Source organism: Saccopteryx bilineata, chromosome 7 (genome assembly GCF_036850765.1).
Source record: "Saccopteryx bilineata isolate mSacBil1 chromosome 7, mSacBil1_pri_phased_curated, whole genome shotgun sequence".
Taxonomy (NCBI): domain Eukaryota; kingdom Metazoa; phylum Chordata; class Mammalia; order Chiroptera; family Emballonuridae; genus Saccopteryx; species Saccopteryx bilineata.
Window position 1 is genome coordinate 46,573,232 of NC_089496.1, and position 27,419 is coordinate 46,600,650.

General features: G+C 46.8%; 1 protein-coding gene across 2 annotated transcripts in view; it reads left to right on the top strand.

The window, feature by feature from the left end:
* CHN2 (chimerin 2) overlaps positions 1-27,419 on the top strand; it is a 235,154-nt gene that overhangs the window by 153,260 nt on the left and 54,475 nt on the right. For both annotated transcript variants that reach the window (XM_066238512.1, XM_066238511.1), the window contains 3 exons: positions 3,068-3,099; positions 5,765-5,878; positions 7,590-7,875. In XM_066238512.1, coding sequence (XP_066094609.1) covers positions 3,068-3,099; positions 5,765-5,878; positions 7,590-7,875 — 432 coding nt within the window. The remainder of the gene's footprint in view (positions 1-3,067; positions 3,100-5,764; positions 5,879-7,589; positions 7,876-27,419) is intronic.

The window sequence follows — 27,419 nt, forward strand, 5'->3', positions numbered from 1 at the left end:
AAAGAAGGCAGCAAACACACCAGTAAATAGAAGTGCGTGGGTCCTGAGCACGCCCAGCCTGGTAGGGTGAGCTGTGAGCCAGCCGAGTGTCTACAGCAGGTGCCCACCCCACAGTGCCCAACGCGCGTGCATTCACAGAGCTTCTCAAAGCCATGGGTCACCTTGTCAGGAGATTTATTGTAGAAAGACGGGCCAATAGATTTTTGGGTGTGTTTTTTTTTTTTTAATAATCAAGAGAAGAAGGAATTTACCTCATTAGTGCCTCATGAACATTCTGGAAGCCTTAAACTAATGCCCTGAGGAAAAATAAGGCCTTAGATTCTAGATGAAAAGAAACAGAAGATTTTAAGATTTGTTCGATTTTCATTCTACATGATGCACTTTGACTGCAAAACTGAACATTTCAGTACCTGCATTTTCTTTCTCTACTTTTCAAGAGAGAACTTTGATTTCTAATTAGAAGGGAATTAGCCATATTAATTTTTTCCTGGGTGAAATCGCCCCGATATCACCAATACAAATCTCCCTATCAAAAGCCTGTCCTTCACGTTTGACCTGCAGCTCAGAAAACGCCGCTGCCGTGCTGCCCTGCGTAGGAGGGCGTTAAATCAGGTTTTTAAATTATTTCTAGTAAGTCAAAACTTAACATATACCAGCTGCTAGGAGATTATAAAAGCTTTGTTTTTTCAATAATTGGAAACCTTGTTTACAGAGGACTCACAATATTCTTTAAATGTCTTTGTGTTGAATACAAAAGAACTTGTGTTTATCTAGGCAATGATAATCTGACTATAAAGCAAACTCATTTAGGGATTATGTTTCCTGCCTCTCACTACACAGCTGTCACCCTACTGGTTTTCTTTCAAGCTTTGCAAACTGCTGAGAATTCTTCCTGAAAATTAGAAGACTAAATTGGAAAATAAACCAGGTAGCATAAATCGGAATGCCTATACCTCTAAATCACAGAGAAACACTTGAGAGAAGGCAAATTTATCCCGAGTTCTCATTTGTTAACTCATGGATGGAATTCAGTTCACGACAAAGAGATTTGAAGGTGATCCATTCTGGCCAAGAAAAACCAAGGACATTTCAGACAATCCAATAGTTCAGCAAAGTGTGGCAATGTGCCATCACCAATGACGTCATCGACGATGGTTGGTATCTTCTCTGAAGAAGCAGGTAGAGCAGGTGTTAAGGGTGTAGGTGCCGGCTCTGAAGCCAGTTACTAGCTCTGTGACCTCACATTGATTATTTAGGGGCCCTCTGTAAAATAACAGCATTGTTTAGGGGCCCGCTGTAAAATAACTTACCCCTCACTGTCTTACCCACTATACACTGTCTGTTTCCACCGGCTTTTCTAGGCTAATTTCTTCTGCGCCATGGTGGCGTTGCAGTCACTTGTCTATAGTATCATAAAAGTAAGAAGGAGCCTGCAGGGCCTGTGTTGGTGCAGTCGATAAAGCATTGACCTGGAACGCTGAGGTCATCGGTTCGAAGCCCTGGACTTGCCTGGTCAAGGCACATACGATATGCAATCAATGAACAACTAAAGTGAAGCAACTATAAGTTGATACTTCTCCCCCTCTTCTACCTCTCTCTCTCTCTCTCTCTCTCCTCGTTCTGTAAAATCAAGAAATAAAATTTTAAAAAAAGGAAGAAAGAAATTTGAAAGCCAATAGAACGATATAAATGACAAAATGTTCAACTCATATTAAAAAGCTTCCCAGCATGTAGAGTAATGGTACACATCAGATAACAAGGTGCCTTTTACGCACTTATTGCTTCTATTAATGACATTTTTTTTAAGATCTTCCTTTGTAAATGATATCAAGCGGGCTTCAAACCTTGAAGATTGGGAGTTATGAGAGCCCCTTTCTTGGTTCAGTGCTTTTTAAGTGTAAAACGCACAGATGAGTGAGCACATATTTAGAAGTGTCAAGATGATTAGTTTTATGCCGGCCAAGCTCATCCAAGCAGGCTTGTGAATGCGGGCCTCAGATTTCCTGGCTCCCCTCGCTGAGACTTTCCCCCTGCCCATACCTCCCTACTGCCCACTCAGACCCCTGTACCCTCTGGGGGGTGGAGGTCGGCCAGGTAACTGCCCAGTACCTTGCAATATCACCTCTTTGCCCACCTGTAAGCCCTGCACGGAAACCCCCCAGCCAACTGTAGATAGAAATGACTATAAATAAAACCTCGGCAGGCTCCTATTCTACTCTTAGGAAAGAGGCGTCCACTTGCTGTCATAACCATCAATGAAAACTTAGAACTTCATGTGGCTCCACTGTGCTTCCAGTGTCCCTGGAGTCAGACCAGAACAAAAGCTCAACATGAAAATTCATGTTCATTTTTCCCTGAATACAACACCATGAACATCAGAAAACAAAGTTCTCGTGAAAGCAGACTATTCTGTATGTGATAAAAATTCAATGCGATCACCCCGAGGCAGAAGTTGTGATTGGAAACTCTCTTCTGGAATGCTTATGATGTTTAGGCGAGTCATAAATCTTGTCCTCTGTGTCTTGTACCTCTGGTGTCAAATAAATTGTAGGTCATTAGCAGTTTGTTGGAAAAAAAAAAAAAGAATGTTAGAATATTGATCTTATCTTGAACGAGACCAATTTTTTTTTAATCCAGGTGCATGCCTTATTTCTATTGTAAATACATAATGAAATGAATGGATGAAGACTGAAATAAATGCTTACATCTTATTCATGATAAAAAAAATATTCATTCTATCCTTCTGGATGAAACCTTGTAATATGTTTATAAATTCACTAATATTAAAATAAGCATCACCATGTTTCTTTTGAAAATGTTTTATTAGGTGGTTGGGTTTGGGTGAGGAAAGAACCTAGTGATTAGAGAAATATGATTTTTCTAGAGCATTCTACCACAGACAGTGGAATGTATTGGTTAACTCTAGCTTCCTGGATCTCTGGCTTGGGGAAGTAACACTGTAGTAAAATTAGCACCAGGATTCTAGCTCTGTTGATTTGACTAGCATTTTTATCTATCTGATTTGAATTGAAACACATTATTAATATTTTTCTTCTTTTTAATATAGGTGGAAAACAGACCAAAATATTATGGAAGAGAGTACGTATAAATGCTATTCTGTGTTTTAACAATGTAATAATTAGTCACTTCACATGTCATATAGACATAAATATTAAAATTTTTCTAATGTAAGATCTTCATCAAATCTTCATTGTGCAAGAGTTTGACACTAATGATAAATGCAATCAGGTCCCTTTGTGTTGTTGCATTTTCTTTATAACCCTCAGGTGCTCAGCTTCTATTACTGTGGGAAGGAGTATATCTCCTGCTGCTCTCCACAAGAACAGCCACCCACAGCCTGGCTGGTACTTGAAGCATGAGGCAGCGTTTTCCATAGCTGAGACTTTGTATTTTACTTCACTTTCTATCTCAATTTATATCAGCAGTTAGGGTGCCAAAGATCAGTAAACCATAGCTGAACTTCCTTTCACGGACCTCAGTAAATGCAATATTTAGGAAAGTCCCTCTCCACCCCCCACTTTGTCCTCACAGTCTCATAAAACCAAAGTGATCGTCTCTCTTGACTCGGCTGCATTAGCTAAATTACCTAATGACATCATTATTATTGCCTCCCATTTTCCTTTTAATTTTTAAGTCTTGTTTTGCTTTACTTTCTCGGAAACCTACTGCAAAGCAAACACGCATTATTATTCAGTCTTTAAGTCTGTGGCCTAGGCCCTAGAGAACGGCTTGTGGGGGGGGGGGGGGGCAGGCAGGACCATTTGAGTGGGGGCAGCTGTCCAATCACTTCTCTTCCCACGTGCTCAACCTGGAGGCTGTTAGGAGGCAAAGCCTCTTTGAAGTGCACCTCCCACGCTCTGTGGACCAATCCTAAACCTTCTTCAATTCCCTTACCCATCAGAGCTTCACCTTGGTGATTAATGGCCCTCTCATTGGTCCCAGCCCCCAGCCGCTTCCTAATTGCCACGGCTGCCATTCTGAACCTTCCTTCCTGACCCGGGGGATTCAACCCGGCACCTCTGGAATGCCTGCAGAACGCTGGCCTCAGCTCTCATCCATCCCCACGTCCCTAACGTCCCTACTGTCTAGCCTACTTAGTTGTCTGTAGTATGATTGCTTTTTTTTTTCTTCCATAGACTGATCTTGATTTTGCTCACAGAAAACACAATTAATAAAGCAAGAGAAAATGAAAACCTACATACACTTTTCAAATGGAACACTGTAATACATACGTGAACACTTCTGTGTGTTTGTTTTGCATAAACGTTTTTGTTGAATAACCATCCCATTCTCATCCTGCAACCCCCAGACCATAGGAACTCTATAGTGGGAGGGCGCCCAGGAAACTCTTTCTTAACCAAGGAAAAGGAACATGTATGCATAGAGGGAAATTCACTTCAAAACTTCAGATTCTGGGCTTCCTTTTTTTTTTTTTTTTTTTTTTTCTTTAGAATGAAAGGTTTCCTGTTCCATTCAAAAAGCAATGGATACTTTACTGACCAAACATGTATTTTTTTTTCCCTAGAAGGAATCACAAACACACATTAAAAAAAAAACAAACTGTTGACAATGGTACTTTTAGGGAAAGAGAATTTTTCATCTATATTATTTACATTTTTCTTTCGTTTGTGTCTTTAACTTTTGAATTTTGAATTTTCCCACTGTTGCACAGATATTAATTTTTTTATAAATTTTTATTAATTTTAATGGGGTGACATCAATAAATCAGGGTACATATGTTCAAAGAGATCTTATTTTTGTTCTTAAAAAATTAATGAATTAATACCTTCTGATTTGGGAAAATTAGGAACTATAGGAATTTAGACGATGCAAAACAGCTACCATCCACCCTGAGAGAGACGTATGAACCTCCGCTCTTCACCTCTCTCCTTCCGGTCCCTGGACGCGCTTTCTTTCACAAAGCTGGGATCATGAGAGATACACAGCACACATACAATCCCACACTTGTTCTGCAGGGGCCACCTGGACCCACTGAACCTGGCTCTGCACCAATCCTCCCAAATCGCCCGTAGAACTGGGGACACTGGTCTCCTCTTGAGTAGGAGTTTTGCTCTTATATCATGACACTGAGGAGCACTGACTACTCCAAGATCTCAATGCATTGTCCTCTGACTTCATCTTTGCATTTCTGAGCAGGGGCGAAGAAAAACGAAACTTTCTTTCTAGCCAACTTCCCTCCCTTTCCCCCTTCCAGGAAGGAACATTTTTTTCAAACATATCCCTAAGCTATTGCTCCCTAAATTTAAAGAAATAGAAGAATGTTGATTATTGCTGGCTATTCTTTCCAGAGAATGAGCCTCGAAAATTAACAACACCCCGCACCTAAAGTAAGCAGGCTCATAATCAGTAAGTGTTCGTTGGCAATCAGGATAATACATAGTTCTGTGTTGCAGCAGAGATCTAAACTGGTGATTGCTCTTTTGTTATTCCCTATGGTTAAAAAATAAATAAAAGCTGTAGCCTAGCGTTTTGTTTCCATTTTAATTTTCAGCTTGCGAGCAAAGATAGACTGTGTCCTCTTCATTTTATTTGGCTTCTTGAAAGCTTAGTATCTGTTTGGATGCATTCGGAGAGGCTGTTCCAAGTGCATCTTTACGATGCACAGTAACAACTCCCCGTTGTGGCCAAGTAGGGGGCTGTGATTCCGGGTTTGCCCTGCCGTCTCTTTGTGGTCCGTGCTTTGTACGTGGTCTGTTCAGAACAGCCTGGTCTCTGTCCCCAGGTTCCACGGGATCATCTCCCGCGAGCAGGCTGACGAGCTTCTCGGAGGCGTGGAGGGCGCCTACATTCTTCGAGAGAGCCAGCGCCAGCCAGGATGCTACACGTTAGCGCTCAGGTGACCTTGACTTTTGCCCCGTGGCGTGCTTGCCTTACAAGGGACCTCGCTTATTTTTTTTTCTTATTTTCAAATTGCTGTAAAATAGACATAGCAGACAACGTACCATTTTAACCATTTTAAAATGTACAATTAGTGGTATCAGGTATCTTCTCAATGTTGTGCAACCATCTCCTTTATCCATTTCAGGACATTTTTTTGTTATCATTCCGAGTAGAAAAATCTGAACCTATTACACAATTACTTCACATTCCATCCCCTACTTATTTACAGAGCACCAGCCGTGTGTGAAAGGCTTATACATTTCCTGGGCAACAGGTGTTACCAGTATGGTGGACACTGAGGCTCTGTACACACACAGTGACTGGGGAACTATCTGGAGAGCTGGTGCTCCTGTAGCCGCTTCTCCCTGAAGCATTGAACCAGCTGAGGGAGAGGGAGGCCTCTGCTTGTCAAAAGTCTGCGCCTCACACTGTGCGCCTGAACGGACGTGCAGTTGGTCCGGGGCGCCCTCTCAGGGATCACACTGACCCAAAAGACTCCCCATGGTAGTCATGGCGCTCCGTGCGAGTGAACCGTCCGAGCTGAGTTCTCATGAGCCTTTTACCACAAAGTCGCGAGTATCCAAATCACAGCACTCGAAAGGCGTCGTATTTACTGTGCCTTCCTAACCTTGGTCGGGTATTTCATGTCATTTGACACTCACAACGGTCCTCTACAGTTTGGGGAAGGTATCCAATTTCAGAATCGAATCGTCTTTCAAAAAAAATTCATTTCGTGAACTCTTTGGAGTTGGGAAGACCTTTCTCCATAGAGGGAATGGTATCCATGGAAACACTTCCCCGGCTAACAAAGTCGTGTTCAATGCACCATCTCGATATGGTGTCTACGGGAAGATAGCTTCCGAATTGCAACTGGGGAAGGCTGGTTGCGTGTCTTACATGATGTCATTATGAGGAAGTGCTTCAAAAGCTATCAGCACTCTAGGTATGCAGAGTATTTGCCTATTTCCAAGCTGCCCAAGCAGCAGGAGCTCTAAGATATAGGACTCAGGCCAGGAGGGAACAGCCAGCATTAACGGGAGAAGATGCTACCAGCTAGATCACCGGGATGCTGGCAGTGTGTCTCAAGCAGGGGGCTTTGCCCAGGTCCCCTCATTCCCTTCGGCTGGACTAAGTGGGATGGGAGGCATGGGGTGCTATACCATGAAGGTCAAAGCTGTAACAAGGAGGGAACATCAGGGCCAGTGATGATAGCCCCCTTGCAGAGGTAACTGCCCAGGACAGGGGTGGGACCATGGGGCATGGCCAGTTCCTATTAAGGAACTTTAAAAGTAAGACATATATATAAATCAGTGGCTACTCTCTGACTTTTACAAATGAGAATGATAAGGACCCAACGGCCTTACTTATTTCTAGGATTAAATGAGGCCACGTGATGGGCTGGTGTTAAATCCCACCACAGCCTCTTTCTGGGGGTGTAGCCTCAAGCAGTTACCCCATCTCTTCAAGTCTCGGTGTAAGACGGGGATAATGCTGGTATCTGTCTCAAACGGTCTCTGTGATAACCAAATGCGGGGAAATATCCAGGGCTTAGCCCGGTGCCTGGCGGACAGTAAATGCTCAAAGAAAAACAAAATGTTGGCTGCAATTGTCAGTCACTGGTCTTATTCCTCACACTGTTGTGATGTCTCCCCCTTCTCTTGTGGCAGGTTTGGGAACCAGACCTTGAACTACAGGCTCTTCTACGATGGGAAACACTTTGTGGGCGAGAAGAGGTTCGAATCGATTCACGATCTGGTCACAGATGGCTTGATAACACTGTACATCGAAACAAAAGCCTCAGAGTACATTTCCAAAATGACGACCAACCCCATCTACGAGCACATTGGCTACGCCACTCTGCTCAGAGAGAAGGTCTCCAGGAGGCTGAGCAGGTCGAAAAACGAGTCGAGAAAAACGAGCGTCACTAGTGAAGAGCACACCACCGTTGAAAAGGTAAGACACGCGTGTGACGGGAATGCCTCCCTGTTTTTAATCCGTGCTGAAAATCCAGGTGATTAATTATATATGTGATTTGCCAGAATACTGTAAGAAACCCAACCACACGCTAAGAACTCCGGAATGTTAGCGCCCAAAGGTCCCTGGGAAATCTTCTGCCTCAACCCCCTCATTTTACAGATGAGGAAACTGGGGCTCAGCAGTGTTCAGTGACTTGCCCAAATTCGCACAGTCAGATCCAGCACCCCCACAAATAATTATCCGTTCAGTTCATTTGGAAATTTGAAAGGGGGGATAAAAAAAAAAACCTCCATTAACGTTGTAGGATGAAAATAGTCACTTGTTTTTAATTGCCATTAGAGATGTTACCGACTCCGTCTTGCGTGACACCCAGCTGGCCAAATGCGTGGGATTCTCTTGGGAACGATGACCATGCACGTGCTGCAGGCCGGCCGTCTCTTGAAGGTGGTCTTGCCTTGATAACAGATTTTACCGACAGAGATGGGAGCCTTCTCAGTGATGATGGCTGTCTCCCGAGGATTAGAAGGACAGGCTGTCTTTGCCCCAAAGAAAGAGCGATTCTGCCTCGGTGAGGATTAAAAGCTCCTCCCCGGGTGACCGATCAAGCCGGATGGGTCGTGGCGGGATGTGGCGAGGAAGATCCAATTTTCCTCTCCAGTAAGTTGCTGGGTGTTTGAAAGACACCAGCACAGTTTGCTAGCAGCCTTCTTGGATGTGCCCCCTTCAGAAACCATCTGCTTTGCCTGGTCCTCTCTGTTTCCTCCTGAACGAAAGTGACAGCCGGCCCCACCAATCGGCCCCCACCGAGTCTGTGCTGAGCGCAGCTTCTAAGGAGAGCTGGGACTGGGGCAGACAGAAGTAAGGGGGCCGAGCCCTGAGTTCCACTCCTTCTGGTGGTCACTAATCCTCAATTAAACCGGAACGGTGCCCCCTCCTCCCCCGTTGTCCAGTGCTAGCGGAAAGCAAGGTAACCTCGGATGGACTGATGGGGCTTTGGCTGTGGCAATGGGGAGGCCCCAGGGAGCACTGGTGGGGGGCATGGGCAGCACCGTCCTGTTGGCAGACTGGGGGACGGTTTTAATTGATTTTCTAATTGAGTTTGAGAGCCTGGGAGAACCTTCCCCAGAATCACATCAGTCGAGCAGCTGGCCCATGAAAAAAAAAAATCATTTGCCATTTCCTTTTTTATAACTCTGAAGCACCTGTTTATTCTTTTACAAATAATTGATTGGGGAAATGGTGGGGCTTCTGATTGTTTACCTTTTAACAAAAGAGAGACAGGACCTCAGTCCCAACTTCCAGAGTTCGTTCCGGTTCAGGCGAGAGCCATTTCTTAGTCTGTTTGCAAAATCTGTCCCCAAGTAATTTAGAACAGAACGTGGGACACTGACCTTCCCAGGCGTGACAAATCGGGAGATGAATTGTAAAATAAATCTCTGAAGCGGTGTTGATATTTCTGAATCAGAGAGTAATGTCATCCAAAAAGCAATCTGTTACCACGGCAGGCTACACGAGAATGTTTCCAGGAAAAGCCGTGGTGGGGAGTGTGTCCTTGGGATGAGTTCAGAGCCTGGGTATTGGACTTTGATGTCTAGTGCCCTGTTCTTCCCCAAATGGGAAGTGAGGTTAACAGACGCCTCTATCTCTAGGTGATATTTCTATAAAGAAACCCGTGGGGGGGGGGAAAAAATACACCCTTGACTAGAGATCGTATTGCATGTTGATTAAGTTTAAATTTTGGAAGAAATTAATAATCAGATTGCTAATCACTTTGAATGAGCCACCAGGAAAAGGGGAAGAAAGGTTGGCAGACAGAGGGGACGATTTTAATTGATTGAAAAAGAAGGAATGGGGTGAAGGAAGAAGGCCAAACTCAGTGAAGGGTTTGTTGGACAGATGTTGACGGTGCGGATTTTCTTGGACACTAAAGATAGATACAATGTGTGGCTTGGGGACACTCCGAACACCGGGTCCGCTCACTTGCTGGGGGGCCACTCATTTTATTAGTAGGTTTGTTAAGTAAGCTGGTACAAATACCTCCATTTCTCTCTGACCTGTATTGACAAGTAGGATTATTAAAAAGTCTCTGTGTTGCCAGGAATTCTCTTTCCCTGAAGGGCAGGTCAGTGGACTGTTGCCATGGAGGCAGTGACTAGAAAAGAGATGGCAGAAACTTGAATGGGTTGAGTGAGAACTGCCTGGGGCCCCCTGTCTACTCCGCTAACGGCGCGTCCTGAAGGCCTTCGCGAGCGACACGGGTGGGTTTTCTAAGATTACTCAAATCCGGACAGCCCAAGGATTTCATTTCCCGGAGTTCCGAAACTTGGTTCACCCATTTATTTTACTGATCGTTTCCAAATGAATCCAGAGAGACCAGGCTACCTGTAAATCCAGGAATATGAGCGGCATTAATTGGCACAAAAAGTTATTACCTGCCCCATTGGATTTCAGTGGTGTCCAGATTTATCTCCTGTCAAGCTGGTTAGCAGTGAACTTGATTTTAATAACTGTAGATGAGGCGGAGAGATGCGGACGGTGCAGGGAAAGCAAAAGTTGTGGTCGTTAGCTCACGGTGCTCTCTTCTCTTTCCGGTTCTTTATAGAATTGATTTTAAAAACATGGTGGTATGCAAGGGCCATCACGAGGCGCCTTTAATTGGAATGGTCATTATCCAGTGTCATTTCTTTTATGAAATTTATTTCAGAATTGATTCCATCGATGGGATTATCTACTGACCTCCAAAAACGGCACAGGGGTCCCCAAACTTTTTACATGGGGCCAGTTCATTGCTCCTCAGACCGTTGAAGGGCCGCCATGTACAGTACTCTAGTACACTGACCACCAATGAAAGAGGTGCCCTTTCCAGAAGGGCGGCGGGGAGCCAGATAAATGGCCTCAGGGGGCTGCATGTGGCCCACGGGCCGTAGTTTGGGGACTCCTGGAAAGCCATGTAAGAATAGCAGGATTAACACCGGCTCAGAGATTTGCGGGGATAAACAGGTTTCTCCAAACGTGAAATAATTTCCCATTGTAGCCTCAGAACAACTCTGCCAGGTACATAGGGCAGGACTCATTATCCCCAGTTTATTGAAAAAAGACACAGAGGCAGGATAAGGAATGAAACTCAGGCTTCCTAACTCCAAGTTCAGAGCGTCTTAAACCTGTGCAGCTGCTGGGCCTCGTTTGGTTCTTATCATCCTTCTTGCTTTAAGCAAACGCCCTTGCTTCTGACCCTCCTAGGTCAACATGTGCTAAAAATCACTCGATACTTACATGGTCTGTGTTTTTGGAAATACACTGCTATAACTAGCCATCGTAAGTGACCTGTCTTGTAGACTCTAGCAGGGGTCCCCAAACTTTTTACACAGGGGACCAGTTCACTGTCCCTCAGACCATTGGAGGGCCGCCACATACAGTGCTCCTCTCACTGACCACCAATGAAAGAGGTGCCCCTTCTGGAAGTGTGGTGGGGGGCCGCATGTGGCCCGTGGGCCGTAGTTTGGGGAAGCCTGAATTATTGTAGAGTACACTGTACTGAATCGAGGCAGGCACTACAGCCACGCTGGGGTAAGAGGTGGACCAGCAGGTCGCCAGGGGCACTCAAGAAGTGACAGAAACGCCCAGGACAGCCCCGCCCACCCTTCCCAGCCTGTGTTCCGCTGCTGGCCTCCCTCTCTGGCCTGTGGTCCACAGACATCCTATGCCCCTCGCCCCCCTCCCTCAGCACCTGCTGTCTGAAACGCCTCCCCTCCCGTGACCTGCGGGGCCTGTCCGCCCTGCGGAGTCCAGCACAACCTCTTCAACGGAGCCCGCTGGCGCTCGCCCTCCCTCGCCCACCGAAAGGAGTTGCTGCCATCTGGCAACTACCCCGGGGCTCTTCACACATAAGCTTCACGATTTAACATACGGTCTCCTGGGTGGTTGATCGGGTCAGTGGTTCTCCCAGCGTGGCCCTCAGGGACCAGTGGCCTCAGCATCACCCAGGAGACTGATGAGACACGGACCGTCCCGGGCGCTGCCCAGCACTCCTGGGTCAGGAACTCTGGGTGTGGACCAGCCTCCAGGCGGTTCCGATGCAGGCCCACGTTTGAGAACCCGTGGTCTGGCTCTCCCTCTCATCCCCTGGGACTTGACCAGCTGGAGGCCTGGTCACTCCTTGATTTACTTCCTGACTCTGCAGCCGAGCCCATGAGCGGCTCCTGCTGGCTCCGAATGCCCTGTCAGATGAACAGCAGGTGGGTCACTGGAAACAGAGCAACGGCGTCGCGGTCACTCTGAGGTACGGAGTCTCTCCAATACGCCACGACAACAGTGTGCCCATAGCTCCCGCTGCCTTCTCTGGGTGTGGGCGCGCCCTCCCCTGGGCTGAACCTGGTCACTGTGGCATCGTGAGGAGCCAGGGCCCGGAGGAGAGGGGGGGTTGGAGACCAGCCCGTGCGCCCCTTTGTTTTACACAACAGGAAGCCGAGGCACCCCGCTTGGTAGTCTGCGGCGCTTCCAAGACATCTAGAGCTCATGGCGGCTCGGACAGAAAAAAATACTGCTTTCATGTAGACTGCAGCTTAGAAGTTCTCTTGAAGCCCAGATCTTTGAGGAGCACCAGTTCTGTCTACAGGACTCTTGTGTGAACCACTGGAAAGTGAAAGATGTATTCAGACGGCAGTTAGTCTAAGAGGGGTCCCGGCAGCACGTGGGAGACACGGTCCCTGGCGTTGTAAGAGAATTTGATTAACAAGGGACCTTCCCAGGGGCGGGCAGCCGCAAAGGCAGTTACCTCCCCGTGCTGAAGGGACCTGGGGAAAGTGCTGTGGTTACAAGTCTGATGAGAGCTGGCATGGGGGCCCCCCTAAAAGAGGAGGTCTCACAGGAGAGGGGCCCCACAGTCAGGCCAGGCTCCAGGCACGCGGCCACCAAGGGAGGGGGCAGGGAGAAACACCCTGACTCCTCTCTCCTTCCTCCCTTTGACCTCCCGCCTGTACCTCCCCTGCGACAAGCCCCACCCGAAGCCAGAGGACAAGGGAGGGGGTGCAGTCCCTAGGAGCCTGGGTCCCCACCACCGGTGCAAGCAGGATGGAGAGTGAATTAGGGGTGGGGGGGCAGCAGGGCAGAGAATAACCAAGGCGGGAGTGACAAAGTCAAAACCTGTCCCTGGAAATTCTGCTGCTCCGCATGTTCCAACACAAAGCTCCGACTCACCGGGCTCAGAAGCCGTCATCGCACGGGGTGAGGTGATGGTGACTAGCTCCTCTCCTGCGTGGCTCCGCGAGGGCGCGCGGAGGAGGGATCCTGGTCCTGGGGGGCGGGGCAGTGGCTCTGTGACTTCGTTAAGGATGGTCGATTCAGACATGGTGCGGCCCATGGCCCTCCACCAAGCACAGGTGGCTGCATTCATTTGCCAAAGAGCCAGCCTGAATGGTTCATGCAGAAAGCACCGAGGAGCTGAGAAACACCCGCCCCTGGTTCAGGGGCTGGAAAACCTGCCGGCCGACCTGCTCCTCGGGAGGTCCCTCGGAAATACTATGTAACTGACATAACCAGCCTTTTCTCGGCAGTCCAGGATAAATGAAGATGAGCATAACTTCGCTAGCGGAGGTGACAGGCACAGTGATGACGCCGACCATCCGTCTTCCTGTGCGCGCCGCCTCATAAAATGGAATGGGATCTAATGCCGTAAGAACGGATTGGAACTTAGATTACATTTGCCCAGGAAACCAGGCTTTCCCGAGCCTGCTCTTAGCATCAGAATCCCCTGGCGCTGTGGGATATATCGTGCAGCCTGAAAATTAGTCGATTTGGTTAGGTCAGGGGTTCTCAAACGGGCTGCAGGGTGGAATCACCTTGGGAGCTTTTAAAAAAAAAATACCCATGTTTGCCGCTCCTGACTTATTGAATCAAAGCCCCCCACTGGATACTTCGGAGGAGCGTTTTCTTTTAAGAACACCCGTTCCACCTCCTCTGATGCCTCTTCTATTTCTGAGACTCTCTCGCGTTCTAATTCAGTGCCTGGCATTCCTTCCCTGCCTCTGCCGACATGTGAGTCCTTTGTGCAAACACTGTTAAGATGGTAAACTCGGGCAGTCTGGTTGCCCGAGATTGGTTCAGAGGTTTGCTTTGCTTGTTTTTCCTGGATGCTTTTCCCAGACTATCGGCTAAAATTTAAATGATGGGGGGGGGGGGGGGGGAGTTAACCCTGGTAGGGTTTAGAATATTTAATAAAGGAACAAGGAAATATGATTGTCTCTTCCTCCAGGGCCAGCTGGTGGTTCTTACTGACATTTATAGGGTTAAGATTCTTACCCTTGGCTGCCCACTGTAATGTACTGGGGAGTTTTCAAAAATACAGATGTCTAGACTACAACCTCTCCCCTCTACCCCCGCCAAAAATCTGGCTTAATGCCTTGGGGTAAGGCCTGGGCATCTGGATTTTAAATGCTCAAGGGGATTCTGCTATGCACCTGATGCTGAGAACCCCTGCTACAGAACAATAATTAAAAATGACTGAGGTCATGCTGTGTGCTGCATTTATCTTTTATCAGCAAGCTTCTCTGTTTACTAATCCCCCACTATCAGTGATCTCAAGGTTAGAGCTTTACAGAAACACAAAGGAAAGTTATCTCAATACATTCCGTGTGTGTCTGAGGAAGATAGGCCAAACCGCCCTTGTTCATTTCCCTCCAAAATCTCTCCAGACAACAGCTTATTTTAGAGATGCAGCCCTTGCTGGTCTTTCCTATGCAAGCAGTGCCACCTAGTGGCAGAGATGTGAGTTACAGGCTGCCGACCGGCTCAGAGGACCACAGATGTGGGAGTAATGAGCAAGAACAAATTTCCAGCAATGAATCCATTGAATCGTCCCCGCTTCCTCGGGTTTTATAGCGCAGATAAGGCTGTGCAATGGCTGGGGGGTGTCTCTTTTGTAGTTCGTACTTATTCTTTGCATAAGTAGGTGGGCAGCTCTGCCAGCCTGGCTTTTTGGACGTAAATATGGTCCCAGTGATCTGATTCACTGCAATTCTGGTCCGGAGGTACTCAGACCTTTTGGCCCTTTCATACTCTTTAAGATTACCTAAAAGCCCAAATAACTTTTACTTATGTGGATTACAGCTGTTGATGTTTACTGTATTAGAAAGTAAAATTGGGGGGGGGAGAGGTTAAATACTTATTCTTTTAAACATAACAGTAATAAATTTATTACACATTTGTGTAAATAATGAATTTTGTAAAAAAAAAAAAAAAAGAAAGAAAGAAAGAAAAGAAAAAGTCCATTTGCCAAAATGAAAAAACATCCCGAGAATTGCGGCATTGTTTTACATTTTTGTAAATCTCTTTAGTGTCTGGCTTACTAGACAACAGCTGGGTTCTCACATCTGCTTCTGTATTCTCTCTGTGCTAATAGGTTGTTTGGTTTGCAGTGTAGGAAAAGGTTCTGCCGTCACACAGGTATGCCACTGGAAAAAGGAGGCATGCTTTTTTGTGGCCTTTTTAGGTAATTGTTATTATTATTATTTTACCACAGAACAAAACTTAACAAATGGAAGTTTCTTAAGGGCAAGTTGCAATGTCAGTCAGTCGATGGAAGAGATAATTAATAAAAACAGCTTTGACATCAAGACCTCTCTGATAGACTCTTGCAGTCCCCCGATCATGGGTGGACCACACCTTGAGAACTGGTGGTGTTTAGGTGGACACTTGACGGATGAAAAGCACACCTTTAAGAGAGGTTGATATTTGTATGTCTTCAGGGATGTGCTTGGGAGAAGCTATTACGCCACTGTTTGCCACCTTTGCCTGTGGGCGGTGAATGATTCTGTCACCCAGGACTGCAGTCCACCCGCAGAGACTGCAGTGTTTGCCCTGACAATGACCTCAGAGCTCTTCCCGGTGGCCCTGGCTGGGGAGTGACCAGCAGAAGTGACCCTGGAGCCTATGTCATGTTGAAACAGCTTCCGGTGATTTCGATGAACACTCTCCATAAGGAACCACTGACCTGGTCTTACTCTCTTCCTTGTGCACATAAGACACTGAGGCCCAAAGCTCAAGGTGACATGGTGACAATGAACACTGTGGGATAAGGCATAATTTTAGGAAGTCCCATTTTTTTTCTTTCTTTGGCCTGGCACAGGGTGTCACCCCTTTTCTGACTTCTCTAGTCTCTTTCCGCCATCTTTGTTTCCATCTAATCAGGGCTCATTGGTCTCCTCACAGTAAGTAGCTGTCATTTGGGGCCCTAGAACCTATGTACCCTCTTCTTAGAAATGGCATCAGAGCCACCTCCCCTCCCTCTCTCAGTGCATGTGCAGCTGGTGGAGCTGAACGTGTCCCCTGACCCCGGAGGTGGATCTGTGGTTCAAGGCTAAGCCAGTGGGCCACGTTTTCCTAACCACTGTGGTTGGTTTCAGTATGGACATGCGGTCAAGTCAGAGCTGATGAAACCAATAGACTTTCACTGTGAGTCAAGTGCCCTTTATCTATTGGGCTGGACTCAACAGGAAGTAGGGTCTGGGTGGCCGAAACCTTCTTGCTCCCACAGAGAGCGAAGAAAGTGCAGCCTGGCAAGGAAGAGAAACTGAGTCACAAGGACTTTGTCTGAGCCTCTCTCAGGAAGCTGCCTCGGGGCCCGTTCCTCTCTGCCCGATGTTTCAGTGATATTAGCCAGTTAATTTCTGTTTGGCTTCTGACATGGGCAATGGAAATGTTTGTGTTAGATACTTGCTGTTTTTATAGTCAGAACAACTTGAACTCAGCCCACCGCCATCAGCAGCTCTCCACCCCACTTATCCTGTGCTCCCTGCTCACCCTACCTGTCCCCGGGATTGAGACAGCTCAGGCATTCCAGTTCGGGTTCATATTAATGTTAATTAATATCCTTCTCTAACACGGTGATGTGAAATTAGAAAATGGGGCTCCCAGAGTTCACTAAAATGGGTAAGAATGCAGGACCTGGATCACCAGGTAGAAAGGGGGAAGCACCCCAAAACCATTCCTAGTGCATATCCCTCCGCCTCTTGACCCTGGCTCTGAAGAAGTGTTTGCAGACTCTTAATAATTCTTTTTACTTAATTATGAGGAAGGAAGTATGTTAAAGAGCCCTGTGAACTCTGATAAACCAGATTTGTATCACTCATGGTACTGCCAGGAAACCGTTCTTAACAGAATGGAAAGAAACATCGCCCCATCGGCAGGGTTCAGTCTAGCCAAAGAGCCAACATAAGACCTCCCAGGTTATCCGTAAAACAGATGATATAAATTGGAAAGCTGCAGAGCATGAAGAAAAAAAGGTCAACATCTCATCTGCAGCCTTCATGAATTAACAGCTTATCTAGAAGAATTCGTGGGAGGTTTCCCCAGATCAGCTGTGGGAAAGAGAGAGAGCTTGGTTTTCTGAAGAATTTCCATCAACACTAACAGAAATGAGACTGTCGGGTCCACCTCATAGGTTATTTGTTCTCGTTGCCTCTGGAACAGGTTGTAGACTTGGCATTATTCATTTCTCAACAATGAAGTGTCTGGCTGGGTTTTATGATGATCATTTATAAATATCCCAGTTGGTTTTGTTTCTCCTTACACAGAATAACTTTGAAGTTTCCAGAAAGTTAATATTTCACTTTGTACCTAGGAAGCTGATGAAGTCCAACCATCTTAAAGAGTGAGTTAAAGTTTCCAAACACAACTTTTACAGTTCTCATTGGATTTGGTAGCTCACAAAAAGGATGAACAGGTCTAATCACTGTCTTTTGCAACAGATCTTTTTTTCAGTGCTCACACTGAGAGTCAGAAATAAGAGAATCAATCATGAGCTATGCAAGATCCAACATGCCCTTACAGTTATGTTCTATCACAGAATACATAAAGTCCACATAAAGCAATTGATAATACTAGGGACTTCTATTATTCTGAATCCTGAATGATTTTATGTAAATTATAATTATTAAAAAAAAACCTTCATTTATCAAGCATGGTATACTATAGTATGTAATCCATTATAAACCTACGTATATTATTTTATTCTTCTCGATAACAATTGTTAAGTTTCCGGTTCCTACTTTTTATCAGCAAGGTAAACATTGGGTTGCTAATGTCGCACTCTCCTTGGCCTCTTCTGAGCCTCCCTCCCTTCCTCGCACCCGTGAGCTTCTCACCTGTACCCTCCGTAGAGCCCTGGCTGGGCCCAGCTGTGGCTCGGTCCCCGTGGGTCTCCCTGCTTGGTTATGAATTAACCAGCCTCCTGGGCTGCACCTCAGCTCTGAAGCTATGGACTGTTGTAGCAACGAGGCACTTCATGTTTGCTGAGGGACTAAAGGAAGAGAGGGGAGGACAGAAGGAAGGACTTGTCCCTTCCTGTGCACATTGTCTGTGTGACATTTTTACTGTAACTTTTGGAACTAGAATAAGATCCATTAGGTAGAAAACCTAGAAATGATTTAGGATGAACCAAATGAAACTGTTGATCTCTGATGGTTTTTAACAAACAAACAAACAAAAGGCAATTTCATATGGTTCAAACTAATAACTATATAATCTAGAGTGATTTAGGACCTTGGTAGGTATAAAAAAGTTATATTTGCTCAGTGCCCACTCAGCACATATGAATATTCATTAATAGTCTATTGAATATTCATTAGTAGTCTACAACAGATGCCAATGGACTGAAATCCTGGATTCTGAAAGGCCAGACAGGTGATTTATCAGAGTAATAGTATACATTGGCACTAGGTGGCAGTTCCTTTGAACTTTTCTAAGAACTGGTGACTATGACACCATTTGTATGTGTGTGTGTCTGTGTGTGTAACATCTGTGAAAAACCCCAAATAAGCTTTTGGGGCCAGATATCTTGAGGGTTCCTTCGTTAATGGATAGTTGGATAGTTTGACCTAATCTCCCCCATTCTATGCCCAGCACCGTGTTCTAAACCTGCTACCGAGTTAGAGCTCAATGTAAAGACACAGGTGGGTCTGATCCCTTTCTATGCTTTCAACAAAGGTCACCGTGGGTCCATTCCTCTTGTAGTAACCATTCTGCCGCCGCTGCTGCCCGGGGGGTGGGTCTACAGCCAGCCTGGGGACCCTGCGGGGACCCTCTCTGCAGGGTCAATGCTCAGGGCTGTTCAGGAGCCTTCAGTCTCTTCAGGGCAGACTCCCCGAGTTTTCAGTGGACCCCTACCTCCCATCTTCCTGCCTTTGAGCTGCTCTGCTGCTTCTTAGACATGTTTCCAGCGAGAAGACTGTGGAAGTCAAACCCGAGCTGGCAAGAGGTTTTGTGCAGAGAGGAAGGTTAAGCCAGTGGTTAGAAACCACTGGGTTTCAGGTAGCCGAGCCCCCGGTGCGCGGGAAGTGGCCGTTGAGACAATCCACAGTCCTGAGTGACCGTGCACCGCCCCCAGCTCTATTCCCTAAGCTCCGGAGAAGAGGGTCGCCCTATGACTTATTTTAGTAGGAATATTCTAGTTCCAGAAGGTGAGCGGAACATTAAAAATAGCGATCTGAAGAGAAAATGCTCGGAAACCGTGGGGACAGACTGCACGCAAACTTGAAGGCAGGTATGTGACGTGCCTGTGCGTCTGTCCACGTGGGAGCGTGACGGGAGATTTTCCTCCGCCGATTTAAGAGGAGAAGAAATATGAAGAGCGGTAGAATACTTCGCATAGTTGCTAGTGTTTTCAAAAAGAAGCATGGTGTTTTCGTGAGATGTTAAGGTGATGACCTGTGGTCAAATAAATGTGTGTTTTACGAGATAAATGGCTTTCATTTGTGCAGAACTTTGCAGTAGGGTCGTGGAGGGCAGGATCTCCCAGAAAATTTAGGACAGGAGAGGTCCCACCCCTGCGTGCCCATAGAACCCTTTCAATGCTGAGCATCTCTCGGGATTGGTGTTCTGGGGTACACTTTAGGGAAAATGGGACCAAAGGAAATGAAAACTAGAGGAAAGGTTTCCCTATTCAAGGGTCTGTTTCCTAACTTACAGTGTTATGGTTCCTTTTTACACATTTGCCTCGTTAATTCCATTTCCTTCTTCAGTCCAGGCAGGCTGTGTTCTGGAATTCAGCCTTTTCATACAAGGCCACAGCTACCAAAATATTATCCACAACATTCTGGAAAAGATCTTGGTATTGGAATAGGAGCACCGAGTGAATGCCTTAAGTTTCCAGGCTCATAGAACTTCAACACGGAGAACGCAGAGAGAAGGCAGTGATATTGGCATTCATTTCATGCTTATTGTGTAGCATTTTTACCTCCAAAATGTTGCCCTACACATATACCACAGATGCCTTGTTTAGTGTTTTCCAAGAGCAATGATCTTCGCCTAAACAGACTCAGATGACTGTGAAACATTTCAGAAGTGTAGCATGAGCCTATTTTTTGCCTTAGGAGTTTAGAAGTTGGCAGAGACTTATCTGAACTAGCGAAGCATTTGGCCAAAGAAGTGAAAGTAAGGGATATCAGTCTTCTTAAAAACCAAACCCAATCAGGTGATTAAACAAGAGTGAAAGGTTCTGTAAACATCTCTGACCCCTTTTTAAAGCAACAGTGAGGGATGGCGGAAGCTACACAGAGAGTTTTCTTTTGTTTAGTTTTGACTTTGCTTCGGTTTTTTCTCTGTTATGGTATGCCACTCATACAAAATCTACGTGATATATTGAAAAATTAACAACTAGCCTGACCTGTGGTGGCACAGTGGGTAAACCGTCGACCTGGAACTCTGAGGTTGCCGGTTCAAATCCCTGGGCTTGCCTGGTCAAGGCACATATGGGAGTTGATGCTTCCTGCTCCCTCCCCCTAAAATGAATAAATAAATAAATAAATAAATTTTTAAATTTTATAAAAAAAGAAAAATTGACAACCTACATCATGGCTCAGCCATCTTACACTTTTTGAAAAAAAGCATGAGTCTCTGTCTCTCACACACACAAATATGCACACACTCATACACACACACACACACACACACACACACACCCCTATATCAGGGTTTACTTGCCTGGAGTGTGTGATTGAGTTCGATAACACTGAAACTTTGAGATTCAGACTGGGGCGGGTGTTAGTATAAGGTTAGACAAAATTGTCGGGTGGAAATTTGATTTTTAAATTTGTTGTGACTCAATTAAATTTAGATGTTTGTATTCCACATACATTTGAAAACTTTCATGTAACAGTACAGTAGGCTTTAATACCATGTGTGAACTTGATCAGATAGTAGAGGCCCTTGTATAATTAGCATGTTATGTAATGATTCCTAGCTGTAACTTTGCTTTCACATTGTGCTATAATTTATTGAAATGAAGTGTGAGACTTCAATGAGTAGTATAAGCACACTGTTGCTCAGAGAAAGTAAATCTACTTTGGTGTTCTCCTCTTTATTGTTTCTGTTGTTTTTAAAAAGAAGCAAACATTGCATAGGATGTGTGCGGGAAACAGCTGTGTTGGGCTTGCTCGCAGGTTTACCAGCTGCGAGCACTTCGTACAATTGGAGCAGGAGCACAGGGCAGCACTGTTGTGAGGATGTAAGTGCTTTCCCTCAGGATGATGGGATCAGATCGCGCTGCTCTGAGGTCTGGTTTGTTTCCTGATCCCTTGCCCTCCACTGAGAAAAGCAGGTTTTCCCTTTCCTTTTATTTTTTCCTTTTCTTTCTTCTTTTGGCTTGCCTGTCTTTGCAAGCCTCCAATAAATTGGTATGACTCCTCATCTTCCGGCTCCACAGTTCCTTTACCATCTGTCTGAATTCAATGCGAATCTGCGTGGCCACGCCACCAGCCTTGCAGGATATATAGTTTAATATTTTATTAGTCTTGAGAGGTCGCCGTTCTCAGTGAGTAATGAAGTTCAGCTAACAGAGTTCAACATTGACCGCTTCCTTAACAGCAAGGCCAATGGAGGGTAGATGGTTTCAGGGTGGGTCGGGGCCGACGGTTTCGTCACTGACCAGCCCTTTTTCCCCCTCTACCATCCTCACCATACGCCCTCCCCTCTGGACTTGGTCAACGCATACACAATACAATCACTGTTCCATCACAGGGATCTCCTGACAGTGTCCAAAGCACAGGGCAAGGGAAGTGACAGCACCAAGGGACGTCCTCGTTCCTCCCTTCGCAGGAGAAAACATCTGCCCAGCAGATTTGCCATCACATCTCTCATTGGCCGGCGCAGGTCCCAGGCCTTCCCTGGGGGAGACGGGTCATTGACCAAAGGGAACAAGGTGACAGAACTGGCTTGGGCCAGTCGCGATCAGTTTTCTGGATCCGGGCACAGTGCTGCCGAAACCAAACCAGGGTCCTGTTGGCGAGCGAGGAGAAGGGGACAGGCTATGGGACACGGATCAGGGGGCTCTTCTCCAGAGGGCAGTAAGCACAAGCACACCACACAGAAGGTGACCAGAGCGCACCTGCCCTGTTACAATTGTTACGGCTGGGGCAGTTTTCTCCTGCTGCTGGGGTGACAGCGCCGTGGCAGTCCCTGACCATCCCAGACATCTGCCGCTGATACTATAGAAAGCCCTACCCATCACTTTCAGTCTCAAAGCACAGACTTGCTTTTAGAATAACTAGGATTCTGAGTCCCAAATTAGAATAGAAAGTCCAAAGTCGTTGAGATAGAGGAGCAACCTCCCTTCCTCCTGGCAGACGGGAGGACGCCTGCTGCCTGGCAGAGCTGTGACAGCTTCTCTTCCTCCACCCCATTCCCCGCAGAGGGTAGGAGTGCAGAGAGACAGCGGAGCTCTTATCTAACTGATCATAGAAGGCTTCACACTCATTGGGCCTAGTAGGTGCTCTTGGGGGTCCCCCGAATGCAGTGACTGTGACATGGGTAATGCCTGGGTGACCACACCACTCATCTTTCAAGCCAGACAGTGCAAGTGGGAGTGGGTGGAGCAAGGGCAGAGGAGCCGTCGTATTTTTACCAGGCCCGCCGTCAAGAACGGGGGCCGTCACGGCTCGGGAGCAGTCACGGAGAACGGTCAGTGTACACCTTAGCCGTGCACCTGGACTCCAGCGGCTGCGTCCCCGAGCCCCTGCTTTTCCTCTGTCCCCTTCACAAAGGACTCTCTTTGTTGTTGTTGTCCTTTAAGTGTGGGTTGCTTTTACTTATTTATCTTATAAAGGTATACATTTACTATTTCATATTTTTCTCTTGAGGGAAATTAGCTTTGGGGGAAAGTTTTGGGCTCCATTAACTTTCTTTTTTTTATTATCTTTATTTTCAACTACAGTTTACATTCAACGTGATTCTGTGTTGGTATCAGGTGTACGGCATATGTTGTGCTGTAATACTCTCCTACCCCAGTTGTATGCTTTAAGGAGTGGTCCCCCCAATGTTTCCAGTAACCACCTGGCCTCGGAGATAGTTATTACGATATTGATCACTAGGTTCCCTGTGCTCTATTTGACATCCCTGTGACTGTTCTGTAACTAACAATCTGAACTTCTCAATCCCTTCAGCTTTTCCACCCAGCCTCCCATTCCCCCTCCCCTCTGTCAACTGTCAGGACTCTCTTTTCAAGTTCCCTTAACCTTCCAGGTGACCCTGCAGTGAAGGGCTGACTTTGAAAAATTCCTGGACACCCGTCTTTGCTGCGTGGTCCATGTGTGGTCCTCAGGTAACACTTAACTACGTTCCCTGAGTTAGGTGGAAATGATACTTCTTCCCAGGTCCAGCCCTCTAACCTCACCCTGCGGGCCCACGGCCACAGAATCCCACCTGGAGGTTGCCCTGGGTGCGTGGCCATCTGTCACAGACTCCTCCATTACTGCAGGACTCATGGTTTGGGACTCATTCACTCATGGTTTGGCCAAAACTCTCCTTGTGAATTCTTTCCCAGTGTTCAACAATTTTTTTTTTTTTATCCTGCTAGTGTGATTATGGGGTCTAAGAGTTGCGCACGGGTTTTCACTGGTTCCTTTGACACTCTGCCTTTGGGTGGTTTGCCTGACTTGGAAATTCCGTATCTATTCCTAAGGAGAAGCATCCAGTAACAGTATCCTGAGCCAGAAGCGTGAATGATACGTTCTACGTTCATACTCTGCTATCCTAGAGGCTGCTGGAGTTCAGTAGGGCTGCATGGCCAGCTGTCAATGAACGGCCCCCGGCTTGCAAGTTTCCTAGTCTAGTGTTTGCTCTTTTCTTCCGGTTGTCAACTATGAACTGTCACCACCACTGCCTTCTCCCCATAAATTCATTGTCTCTAGTCTGCTGACCAAGGCAACCCAGAAAGAAACGGAGCTTTGCAAGGTCAGCCAATTAAAAGATTCTAACCCAGAAATCTACTTTTTTTTTTTTTTCTTAAATGAGAAGCAGGGAGGCAGAGAGACAAACAACCACATGCGCCCTGACCGGGATCCACCCAGCAAGCCCCCTACCAGGTGATGCTCTGCCTATCGGGGCATTGCTCCGTTGCTTGGCAACCGAGCTGTTTTAGTGCCTGAAGGGAGGCCATGGAACTATCCTCAGTGGCCGTAGCCAAGGCCAACTTGCTCCAACTGAGCCATGGCTGCAGGAGGGGAAAAAAGAGATAGAGAGAAGGGAGAGAGGGGAAGGTGGAGAAGCAGATAGTCACTTCTCCTGTGTGCCCTGACTGGAAATTGAATCCAGAACATTCACATGCTGGGCCAACGCTCTACCACTGAGCCAACCGGCCAGGGGAAAAATCAATATTTTTTACTCACCCACTATGTCAGAAGGATGGCATATCTCATCCCCCAGAGCTGTCACCTCCTGTTTTTACCTTTGTGCTCTGGACACCTGAACTCGAACCACCGGAAAACTGAGACATAATTACACAATACCTTGCCCAAAATGCAAAAGTGTCAGTGAGAGTTTTGCTAAGATCCTTGTGCACAGAAACACGCATGGATAAATTCATTCTGCTTGTAACTGGGGAGCCTACCAGAGCACGTGGGAGGGCTACCTCTGTGAGTGCGGGTCTGCAAGTGTGGCCATCGTATGTGCTGGAAGGAACCAACGTTATTAGCAATACGGAAATATGATAGACATATCTGTACCTGTCAGTCAACCAGACCAATATTTAACTGATATTTTTAAACTGGGGAACAGAAGACAAATACATTTATATATAATCCTATTCTGAGAATATTTTGGATTCGCTATGCATCATGGGCAATCCTCATTTACCTCTTGTTGTTTTGTTCCTAGTGAGGGTGTTTCTCCAGCAGCTGTCCCTGGCCTTTCGGAATATAATTATGTTCTGCTCTTGAGCTATAATTTGGCTGCTGCAGCCAGAAGGGAAAGGCCCAGGTGGAATCAGCGCCAACAGCCGGGAGGCCAGGGCTCTGACAGACAGCCCTCGGCCGGCTGACGGGTCTGGAGCTCCCAGGGTACACAGAGCCGTCCTCGAAGACGGTGCCTGAAAGGAACGGCCTCTCTTGCAGACGAGGCTCTTCCGTCAGAGGAACCAGGCGTCCCGGCAGACATGTGTCTTTTAATGCTATTCTTCAGTGCGGGTTTATTCAGTGCAGCAAATATTGATCGTGCACCTCCAGCGCTGAAGGCCCGGCGCTACACACTGTGGAGGTTTTTAAATAAAGTTTTATAGGAATACGGTGACACCCATCACATGGACTGCGATCTCAGTAGACCAGGGCCACTGTCCTCCTACACTGGTGGGGCTGAGTAGCCCCTGGCAGGATCAAGACCACACAGCCTGCAAACCTAAAGTATTTACTATGGCATTTTACAGTGGCTGGCCCTTGGCCTCGGAATGAATGAAACCACAGTTGACCCCTTGAACAGCACGGGAGTTAGTGCCAACCGCCCCCCCACACACACACACACACACACACACGCTCACAGGTGAGAGTCGCTTGTAACTTTTGACTCTCCTAACTGCACTACTCACAGCCTGCTACTGTTGACCAGGAGCCCTGCCGAGGACATAAACGGTCTATTGACACATATTTTTTATGTTGTACTATATTCTTACAATAAAGTAAACCAGAGAAAAAAAGTGTTATTAAGAAAATCTTAAGGAAGAGAAAATATATTTATGGTATTTATTGGGGGGGGGGGGGAATCCACATCTAAGTGGACTGGGCAGTTCCCAGGGTTGGCTGTGTCTGACTTCACCCTGAATCACCCGGGGGGCCCCATCCTGTGTTGAACACAGTACCCAGCATTTACATGTAACCCACATAAACATGGCTATGATTGATAGTATGGTGTTTAGGCACCAATGAACCAACCGTAGGTTGCAGGCAAACCTACAGCTTTACTGTGCGGGGGACCCGGGTTCGATTCCCGGCCAGGGCACATAGGAGAAGCGCCCATCTGCTTCTCCACGCCCCCCTCCTTCCTCTCTGTCTCTCTCTTCCCCTCCCGCAGCCAAGGCTCCATTGGAGCAAAGATGGCCCGGGCGCTGGGGATGGCTCCTTGGCCTCTTCCCCAGGCACTAGAGTGGCTCTGGTCACGGCAGAGCAACGCCCCGGAGGGGCAGAGCATCGCCCCCTGGTGGGCAGAGCGTCGCCCCTGGTGGGTATGCCAGGTGGATCCCGGTCGGGTGCATGCGGGAGTCTGTCTGACTGTCTCTCCCCGTTTCCAGCTTCAGAAAAATACAAAAAAAAAAAAGCAAAAAAAAAAAACCTACAGCTTTACTACCAAAGGCAGGAACACAGATGTTCATGGCAGGTGCGACAGCTGGGGCAAAGGCCAGGTAAAGAGAAAAGAACTACAGGTGGGTGGTAACTCAGTGTTGACTCCGTTCTAAAGAAAACCACTCTTGTGGGGGATGTTTCTATCACTTCCTGTTCTGTACCTCCAAAGTAAACAGTCCAGGGCCAAGCTCAATTTGTGGTCAGTATTTCACTCTGAGTTTCGTGAAGCAGCTTCCAGGATCTTCCCGGGCAGAGGTGGTAGACGTTTAAGAAACCCAGGGTGTGGATTTTACTTTCACTTGAGAGATATCTTTAAGGCAAATAGGAAGGTTCCTGTTGTCTGTTTGCATTTTACACCACTGTGCAATGCTCACCTTTGTTGGCCTGTGGGCACAAATTCCCAGTCTCTTCACTCAGCATCAAGTAACCGGAGAGAAAACACACCAGGAGGGCGGGAGGGCAAGGATGTTTGGTGAGGAGAATAATGGCCCCAGAGTTATCAGGTCCGTCTTTGGAACCTGTAAATACCACCTTATTCGGAAAAAGGGTCCTTGCAGATGTGATTGAATTAGGGGCCTTGAAGTGAGGAGATTATCTTGAATTATCCAGATGTGTCTTTATAAGAGAGAGGCAGAAGGAAACTTCCCAGATGGGGAGAGAGGAGAAGTCAATGTGAGGATGGAGCCCAGAGGGGTTTGAAGAAGCTGGAGTGAGGAGCCACAAGCCAAGGACTGTCAGCGGCTACCGGAAGCTGGAAAAGGCACGGAACTGATTCTCTCCTTGAAGGTCCAAAGGGAGCGCAGCCCTTGACTTCAGCCCAGAGAAACTGAGCTCAGACTTCCGGCCTCCAGAACTGTGAGGCAATATATTTGCACCGTTTCAAGCCACCGAGTTTGGAGTCATTTGTTACACAGCCACAGAAAA